The sequence below is a fragment of the Vombatus ursinus genome, unplaced genomic scaffold (genome assembly GCF_900497805.2).
Source record: "Vombatus ursinus unplaced genomic scaffold, bare-nosed wombat genome assembly UNPS02007284.1, whole genome shotgun sequence".
NCBI classification, from domain to species: domain Eukaryota; kingdom Metazoa; phylum Chordata; class Mammalia; order Diprotodontia; family Vombatidae; genus Vombatus; species Vombatus ursinus.
The window spans coordinates 15,397,266-15,407,498 of NW_020947062.1; the positions used below are offsets into that span (position 1 = coordinate 15,397,266).

At 43.7% G+C, this 10,233-nt stretch overlaps 1 protein-coding gene across 1 annotated transcript in view; it reads left to right on the forward strand.

Moving 5' to 3' along the window:
• The window catches only part of PLD4 (phospholipase D family member 4), a 34,057-nt gene that overhangs the window by 11,049 nt on the left and 12,775 nt on the right, over positions 1-10,233 (forward strand). Inside the window, exons 2-5 of the mRNA XM_027849290.1 lie at positions 4,306-4,541; positions 5,751-5,934; positions 7,400-7,520; positions 8,747-8,874. Of these exons, the coding sequence (XP_027705091.1) occupies positions 4,306-4,541; positions 5,751-5,934; positions 7,400-7,520; positions 8,747-8,874 (669 nt within the window). The remainder of the gene's footprint in view (positions 1-4,305; positions 4,542-5,750; positions 5,935-7,399; positions 7,521-8,746; positions 8,875-10,233) is intronic.

Genomic DNA, 10,233 nt, shown 5'->3' on the forward strand with positions numbered 1-10,233 from the left:
TGTGTGTGTGTGTGTGTGTGTGTGTGTGTGTGTGTGTGTGTGTGTGTTCCTAAAGTTTGTTTTTGTCTTTACCACTGAGGAAAAAGCCCAGTCCTTATGAGTCCTTCCTTACCAGTTAACCTCTTCACATTTTGACATGTTCATGTCATTGTCCTGACACCTGAATGGTCCCTGCTGTACTCAGCCTGGAACATTCTTGGGAGCAAGGATTTGCCTTGCAAACATCAGGCTCAGTGCAGAAGGGATTCCCTGTAGGTGGAGGGAAGGAAAAAGCACAGCTGCTGTTGTGGTTGTGAAGGACCAAGCAGGTAGTTCTCCTGCCCAGACTAGCTGTGTTTTCTCAGTTGAATCAACAGTAACCCTACCCCTACACAGCAGTGTAAACCTGCCCCTACCCTCAGATTTACAACCCTTACAAAAGCCTGGGCAATGAGGCAGGAAGATTTCCCAGGCAGTCAGAAAGCAGAGATTTAGTGAAGGATTGGGAAAAGGTAGATCAAAGTTAAATTGCTGACAGTCTTGAATACCAGACTAATGCCACTCATGTTATAGGCACTGGGGAGCCCCTGACAATTTTTGAGCTGAGAGAATGATTCAGTTATCAAGAAGATGATTGCAACTTGTGGAGGGTGGATTAGCAAGCCCCTTCCTCTGGGCAATTCCAGGTCTCCTCACACACCCCCACCCCCCATGCAGGGCTGTTGAGGGCAAGGAGGGTAAAATGTTGTCATCTCAAACCCCAAGGAGGGTAGCTTTGTCAAGGTGGGCCCTGGCACTTGGCCTCACAAATGAGCCTCTTCTTAGGCAGGAAAGATTTCAGCCACCTGGAAACTGGAAATGGGAACATGTTTGAGGCCTGAACATGAACGTCTTTGATGACTAAACTGAAAGCTCTTCCTTCCTAGGGCACGTCAGTAGGGGAAGGAGTGTGGCTAGCTCCTGCAAATTCATTCCCCTTCTTTGAAAGGAGAGTGCAGGGCTGAGACAGGAGTTCCAGGCTAGAAGTCATGCTCATAGCTGGCATCATAGCTCTGGTGCTACAATCTATTGTGGGACCTGGGGCAAGTCATTTCCCCCTCCTGGGACTCAGTTTCCACCCTATCAAACGGGGAAAATAGCCTCTATCCTACTTCTCTCCCAAGGCTATTTGTGAGAGTGAAATAGAATAACTGGGTGGGAAAGTGTTGTGTACTGTTAAGGGATGTGGTAATTATGGGGGAAATGGCCTAGAGTTAGGTTTGGCTAGAACTAGGCTCACTGACTCTTGGGGGCCAGATGAAGGCAGCTCCTGGAGGGAGAAGACAAGAAGGAAAGGGTGCAGTGGGCAGACTTCCTGGAGGAGGAGGCTGGGGCACTGGCCATCTCAGGCAGAGCTTCCCAAATGACGTTGCTAGTTTAGGCACAATGTGCCCTGATGTGACTCCTATGGACAGTCCCCTTGTCCTTGTCTTCCCTTTCCTTACTCTCATCTTCCCAATAAGCCCCTGGCCCAAAAGGCTCTTTTCAGGGCTACTTCTGAGAAGCCATTGCTGGAGATGATTCTAGCACTGGGCAGCTAGGTGGCTAGAGCTCTGGAGCTGGAGTCTGGAAGATCTGAGTTCAAATTTGACCTCAGATATTTAGCTGTGTAACCCTGGGCAAGTCACTTGGCCTCTGTTTGCCTTAGTTTCCTCATTTGTAAAATGGGGATAATAATGACACTTACCTCCCAGGGTTGTTGTGAGGATCATATGAAATATTTGTAAAGCAGCTGGCACATAGCAAGTGCTATGTAAATGTTAGCTATTATTATTATTATTATTATTTTCCTATCATATATCAATAATATCCTTTGACCCAGCAATACCACTACTTGGTCTATTTCTGAAGATAATTAGGGAAAAAGGAAAAGAACCTCTATGTTCTAAAAATGTTTTTAGCAGCTCTCTTTGTGCAAAGAAATTGAAATTGCCGGGATGCCTATCACTTGGGGAATGGCCAAACAAATTGTGGTATATGACCGTGATGGAATACTATTATGCTATCAGAAATGAGGAGCTCAATGGTTTTAGAAAAATATGGAAAGACTTGCACGAAATAATGAAGAGCAAAATGAGCAGAACCAAGAGAACACTGTCTACAGTAACAGCAATATTGTTTTAAGAACAACTTTGAGTGAATAAGTTATTTTGACTATTATAAATACCCAAATTAATTATAAAGGATATATTAAGAAAGATGCTATCTGCATCCAGAGAAAGAACTGATAAATTGAAGTATTTATAGAATAATTTTACATACATATATACATACATATGTGTGTATGTGTGTATAGATGTACATATATATATTATATATATATATAGATAAATATATACCTATTTGAGTCTAATGATAGCCATCTCTAGGGGGAGGGGAGGGAGGAGGAGGGAAGAAAAAAAGAAATTTACATGATAATTTTGTTGTATGTTTGAGAAGAATAACAAGCTGTACATAGTAAATTTAGTTTCATATGCAATCATTCTTTTTATTGTGCAATGTTACAGAAATGCTTGTTTTATTCTATAAATTAATAAAATTTTAAAAATAATATGATGGTGATTGTTACAGCAGAAATTCTACTTTCCCAATCATAGGAAGAGTGAGATCCTAAGTCAAGGACCCATTTTACAGAAGAGACTGAGGCTCAGTTAGGAAGTGACTTACCCATCATCCCTGGACCATTCATTCCAAATCCAGTGTTATTCCCACTCTTCTCTGCTGCCTTTCACCATAGCACCAGTGGAGGGTAGTGAGCTATAGTTTTAGGAGTATAGAATTACAGAGCATCTTGTATATTGTGGTAGTGGCCTTCCTGACAACCTAATCTATGAGTTTGAGTTGGGGAGTAAACCAGATGGGGCCCTACATAAGTATGTACAAAAGAAATATAAATTCTGGAAGGGGGAGGACTAACATCTGGGGCCATTGGGAAAGACCTTATGTGGGAGGCGGTATTTGATTTCAACTTCCAAGGAAACTAGGGATGCTAAGAGGCAGGGGTGAGGAGGGCCTTCTACGTGGGAAGCACAGCTTGTGCACGGGTTCAGTCAGGAGGTGGCATGTTGTGTGTGATGGACTGTGCAGTGTGTGAAAGGCAGGCCTGGGGACAAGTCACTTTGCCCTTACCTAGGCTGAGCCTTGGATGACAGATACACAATTCATCACCAAGCCCCAGATCCTTTCCAACTCGGTAGGAAATGAAACCAGGGAAAGATCCTAGATGGGATGTTGGTATTAGAAGGACCTCAAAGGGCATTTTCACAATCTGTACCTGAGCCTGAATCCCTCTTAACAGCCGTGTGATCTGGTAGTACTGGAGCTGGAAGTCAGAAGGCCCACATTCAAATCCTGACTGTTCCATTTACTACCTGTGTTTGGTGAACCACATTAATCCCTTTGAGCCCCAGTTTCCTCATCTGTAAAATGAGGGTTCTGGGTCTGCTAGACTGTCAGTAGGGTGGACCTTACCTCAGGCAGTACTCAGAGATAGTGTTTTCCAGCCCAAGCTATAGAGCAGAGGGTAAAATGCCTTTTTTCTACGCCTGACTGCTTTGTCATCCCCAGCCTCATCCTTTGGCTCTTAGATGCTAAAGGTACAAGGTCCAGAAATGGTGAGAAGAAGAGGACCAGGGGTTGGAGGAGAAGGATGCAGAGAGAAGTAGGAGGAGAATCTTTTTTTTTAAGTTTAAAGGTTTCAAGAAGTAAGGACTTTTGATAATCAAAGTTTTGTAATAGTAAAAATTTGCCATTGACCAGTAAATATGTGCTTTGGACAAATGATGTATAAGAAATGGTTCTTTTGAAACGCTGGTCAAAAGGGCAGGACATCAAGGGCTTTGGGGGAGGGGACTCTGCCCTGCATTGCCATGGAAAGAGTTCTGAATTGGGAGTCAAAATATCAAAATTCAAATTTCAGCTCTGCCACTTAGCTCCTTTTTTGACCCTGGACAAGTCACTTCTCTCCTCAAGGACTCAGTTTCCTCATCTGTAAAATGAAAGAGTTGAGTTAGATGACCTGGAGTTGGATTATATGACCTCAAATGTCCATGATCTATGATCCTCTAAATCCTATCCTTAAAGCCTCAGGCCAGACTTTCTAGCTTTAGACTTATTGTTCCTTCAAAGGGCAAATCAAGGAACACTTCAAACTGCTATCAACCACGGACACATCAGTACAGTATGAAAGATTTGTTGTGCCATTCTTTAACTTCTGCTTTCTCTGTTATTTTCTTTGTATCTGCCCTTCCCTTCCTCCTCCTCCTCAATTTCCAAACTTTTATCTAGATCCAGATTATAGGGGCACTGTCTGTGATTTGGCTCCTGGCCATAGTTTTCATGCACTTCGTAAGGCCCATCATTCTCCCTCCAGTCCTGAATTTGGGGGTAGAAAAGGATGAGGTTCTGATCTATGGACCTTGGGGCAATGAGAGGAGATTCACCGAGGAGGGCCAGCCAAATCGGGAAGAGCTGGAGAAGGAAGAGGGAGAAGAGGATGTCTGGAGCTACAATGATTCATGCAAGTAAGTGCTAATAGCAGACATTTATATAATAATTTAATGTTTACAAAGCCCTTTACTAACACTGACTCATTTGATCCTCACAACCACCCTACGAATTATTTACTTAACATGATTATACTCACTATAAAGTCACTGGAAAGTTAAAGCACTTGCTCATGGTCATAAAACTATTAAGTATCAGAAGTAGAATTTGGATCCAGATCTCTGCTGATTCTAAGCCCAGCATTTTTTCCACTATACCACTCTGTTACCCTAGGAATCTCAACAGGAAGGCAAAAGTTTGAGTTTGCTGACTTCCCCTAATCACCACAAAGGAAACCGAGGAATGGGCCAGATTCCTGGTTTGATATGGGAGGAGCTGGGAAGGTCCATGTCCCTGCTTCTTGACCCCAAACACCTGCCCTCCCCCCATCTTCCTCAGTACCTGAAATCCCACCTTTGACTCCCCTTGGAGTCTATCCCCCCTCTCTAGGCAATCATCTCAGAATCCCAGAATCTGGAAGCCTCATGAGATCTTGGCAGTCTCATGTCCTCAAAGGCTCATGGGATTTAGAATTATTTAGGACTTTAAAGCCCAACATTTCCTACCTCATTTTCAGACTTGTCCAATGTCACAGAGATGGAAGAGAGCAGAGCTGAAACTGGAACCCAGGTCCTCAGACTCCACATCTATGCATCTCCCTAGCTGGACTCTTCCATTTTGGAACAGCTCTAATTGTTAGGATGTCTTTTTTACATAGAATTAAAATTGACTTCCTTGTAACTTTCACTTAGTTTTGCCCAAGTAGAAGTCTAATTTCATTTACTCCATGATGTATCTTCAAATACTTAAAGATAATGACCACGCCTCCTCCTAAGTCTTCTCTTGCCCAGGGTAGACACCAACAGTTTCTTCAATCATGGTTGAAGTCTCTAGGCTTCTCCCCACACCTTCCTATGGTGGGTAACTTGTCAATGTCTCTTCTAAAATTTGGTCCGCTTAATTGTACACAATACTCTAGATGGTGTCTGATCAAGAAAGAAGAAGTAGTCCTGTCATTTCCCTCATTCTGGACACTGTAGCTTTCATGTCACCCTAGTGATTCTGGGTTTGGGAAAGAATAGAGATGAAGCTCCATAGTCTCACTGAGGTATTCCTGTATGTCCTGGAATAAAACCTGGTGATGTAGGGCCCAGGGTTTAATTCAACCTGGGCTGTTCCCGTTACAGGTTTGTCCTTGTAGAGAGCATTCCTCAGGACCTGCCCTACATATCTGCCCGCTCAGCAGCCCAGCCCCTGATCCAGTCCTGGATGGAGCTTCTGGATTCTGCTCAGGACAGCGTCCACATCGCTTCTTACTACTGGTCTCTCACAGGGCCTGACATTGGTGTCAACGATTCATCTTCCCAACCGGTATGTGCACCAGGCAGATTGAGTGGGCCACAAATTGGAAGGAAGAACAGCCTGGATATCACCTTTGGGGTCCTTCCCTTGAACCCACTTCCTAAATCCAGAAAAAGGAAAGGTTGGCTGGGAGGGGAGGTTATGGAATAGTTGTCATTTATGCAGTCCTTTAAGAGAGGCATACATTGTCTCATTTGTCCCTTACCTATGAGGTAGATACAGACATTTTTAGTCCAATATATATAGGGGAGGAAAATGAGGGTTAACAGGATTATGTGACTGGCCACAGAGCTAGCAAATATCAGAGGTGAATGGGAACCCAGCCCTTCCCCATTCTGAGGCCCTTACTCGGAATTGGCATCACTGCCTCTGAATACCTTGTAACTGTCAGCTATTAAGTATATAGGAGGTTTCAGTGTCTAAGAGTCAGTCATGGCTACTGGGATGATACATGGTTCCTGTTCTCTTGAAGACTCTTTGGAATCTTCTGTCTCATTCCATCCTTCATCCTTCCAGCTTCATTTAAACTCAGTTCAATTCAATTCATCCCCATATGGCCACTCTGCTATTGTAATACTGAGTAAAGACAAATCCAGTCCTTGCCTCCAGGAGTTCCTAGTCTGGGGGAGACAAAAGGAAGAACCAAGGCAGGCCCTGCCTTCAGGAGGCTTGCAGATTGGCCATTGAAAATGAGATTTATGTGGCAGGATATCCCTTAGCCAAGTATATATTGATTAATTGGCAATTTGATTAGTTGGAGTACCGTGTCCACCTGAACAGAGGTAACAGAGGCATAGTTCAAATGCAAAACCCACAAGCATTTATTGGGCGAGTGCAACACACACATACATGGGAAACAGCTTCAGAGATTGGGGGTACAGAGAGTGGTTTATATGTTTTAACAACAAAGGGAGGCAGGAGAATGGGAGGAATGCAGAGTACCCAGAACCAGGATGTTTGCACAAGCTCTGTCCATTTGAGGCCAGTGTGAACCAGTCTGAGCTGGCTCTGTGGTTGCTGGAACAGCAGAGGTGTTCTGGGTTTACCTGGTAGACGCTGCAAAGTATCATGGATATGTCAAACTCAAGCAACATTCATTCTGCCTCCTAATTGGCTGATTTTGATTCCCAGGTTATTTCAGCCTCTCCAGGATAACAAGGGAGTTCAAGCAAATCAAAGTGATTAGTAAATTCATTATTCATTCCATTTTTGCAATATAGCAAAGTGCTCAGTCAATTATAACCAAGGACCAAAAGTATGACTCATAAGAGTTCCCTGGGGGAAACTTTTGTTGCTTGTCAAGGGATCTGAGGCTGGGTAGCATTTTAATAAGGGAAGAAGAAAGTAGAAAGCATTTTGAGCTCTAATCTTGGGTGGTCTAAGGCTACCTGACTGGCTTGCCTCTACTGAGCTGTCCTAGATTGGTAAGTAAGTCACTGCTCCCTCCTGCTTACACTTTGGTTCTGCTCTGCAGGGGGAAGAACTGTTGGGGAAGCTGGAGACTCTGCTGGCCCGGAATGTCTCTCTGACCATTGCAACAAGTGACCCAACACTAGCTGTGAATTCTACTGACCTGGAGGTCCTCATGGGCAAAGGTAGAGGCCCAAGGGGCCTTCCTTAGCCCCTGGCAATCTCACTGAGCTAGAGTCAAGCCCTCCTCCTGTTGCATTCAGGGGACTCCTCAGGAAATGCCACCTCCTCCAAGAAACCTGTCATGATATATGAGATTAGAGAGAGGAAATTAGAGAGGAGGAGATTAGAGAGAGGAAAAGACCAGTTTCTATGAACTGCACCCCATCGAGTGCAAAACCCCACTGGGAGACTTGAATTCCATTTCTCAGCCTCTGATTTACAACGTTCTATGTTGTCATACTCTTGAAATGGAATATCATAGCAGGTTGCAGGGCTGACCCTAACCGTGGGCAGAAGCAGAGGCATCCCATACATTGAGCCCATGCTTGGATAAGAAGCGTATGAGCAAGATTCCTGGTCTAAAGATCCCTTTTCCAGTAACCTGGATCACAGTATCTGGAATTTCACTATTAGAATATTCTTTTTTTTTTAATCTGGAAGGGCTTTTTGGTCCTCCAAAACACCCTGTTAAAAGACAGCTGCCTCAAGATGGGGTGGGTACCTTAAACTGTTACATATCAGCTCACCTATGGCAGAAGTCAGTGGCTACTTGATAGAACAGCATGGTTGACAGAGAATGAGGATGGCAGCCAGAACAACTTTATCTGAGCCTAGGCTTTGCCATTAACTGACTGGGTGGCCCTGGAATAGTTCTGTCTCTGCTCTGGGTTTTCCCAAATGTAAAACGAGAGGGCTAGACTCAGTAGTCCCGAAAGTTTCTTCCCAACACATTGGATCTGATATGACTTTTTGCATTTTTACAAGGCACCATGCAGTCTGTGCCAGGGTCAAGAACCCTATCAGAATTCTGGAAGGGGCAGAAGCATTTTCTTACATTTCTATGACCCTGGTTTTTGTCAGCCTTGGGTTTTATCGTGAACCACAAGCAGCTGCTGCTTTGGACGCCATTTCTTCTCCTCATCTCTCATCTCTCCTTCTGCAGACTAAGTCAAAACTCCCATCATAACCAAAGTTCAGTCCACCAGAGAGAAGGCTGTTTCTCTGGGCCACTTCAGATTTGGATTTAAATTCAGGTTTCAGATATATTTATTCCTACCTTCAGGAAAATCAATATGAAGGCTTCTGAATACTCGGTTACATTAGTATTTGAGGTATGCCTCCAAATTAAGGGAGGGATTTGAGTGTGTCAGGGGGATCCTCATCCATTACCCCCTACATTGTCTAACAGGAGCACAAGTAAGGAAGGTCCCAATGAAGCACTTGACTCATGGTGTCCTGCACTCCAAGTTCTGGATTGTAGACATGAAGCACGTGTACCTGGGCAGTGCCAACATGGACTGGAGGTCCCTAACTCAGGTGACTTGTTATCCACTGCAAACTTCATTAGGAGTCAGAGGGAAAAGAGGAGAGAAGGGGGAGCTGGGGCTCAGGTGTGGCCTTCCTCATACCCTGTGTAGATGGAGCATATCTAGGTATGCTCCTGGAAAGTTTTTATGTGATCCAGATTTGTGGAAGGAGAGTGATCTGCCTAAGGTCATATATGTGTGTGTATATATATATATATATATATATATATATATATATATACACACACACACACACAAGTATATATATATATATACACACATATATATACACACACACACATACACATACATATAATATATGTCTATATAACCTATCTATATGGTCATATATATTATATATATATATAATAAATGACATATCTAAGACTCTACTCCAGGTCTTCTGACGCCAAATCCAGCCTCTTTCTACCACAAAATTGCTGTCAGTATTTTGCCAATTGAATCTGATTTTAAAAGAGGTGGCAAACTTACTCTTTCAAGGAATCCTGAAATGAGAGGCAGTTTGATAGAGTGGACATCAATCGTCATCCTCATCAAAAGCTGGATTTGTCATTAGAAGACCCAAGTTCAGATGATACTGCTTCTATATCCATCAGAGGGCTCCCCCTCTGAGCCTTTTCTATAAAATGGGAAAAATAATCTTTGAACTACCTATAGGGGCTGCTAGGTGGCACAGTGAATAGAGTGTTGGTCCTAGAGTCAGGAAGACCTGAGTTCAAATCTGTCCTCAGACTCCTACTACCTGTGTGACCCTGGGCAAGTCACTTAATCCTGTTTGCCTTAGTTTCCTCATCTGTAAAATGAGCTGGAAAAGGAAATGGCAAATCCCTCCAGTATCTTTGCCAAGAAAACCCCAAATGGGGTCATGAAGAGTCAGACACAACTGAATAGCAACGACAAATAAAAAGGAATATTGTGAGGAAAGCATTTTGTAAGCCTTAAACTAATTTGAAAATAATTCTTTTGTCAAGTGAGGGACCCAGAATCCTCATACATGGGATTATGCCTTTCTGCGTTCATCCTGTGAGCCCAGATCCTTCCCCAGACTAGTTGCCCATGGTACTCCCTTATTCTGGGATAGAAAGAGAATCTTAGCTTAGCTAAGATTAGCTAAGGCTCAGGCACTAAGTTTTCTGAGCACTCTGGAAGCCAGAGGCAAGGTCACCATGAGACAGGGGATTCTTAGAAAGGCCTCCCAAGGGAGGTGGGATTGCAGCTGAACCTTGAAGGCTTGATAGGGTTTCTGCACAGGACTAGATATTATCCTGGACCAGAAGCTCCAGGTTCTCTGGATGCATCTGCTCTTCTCTTCTCTTCTCTTCTCTTCTCTTCTCTTCTCTTCTCTTCT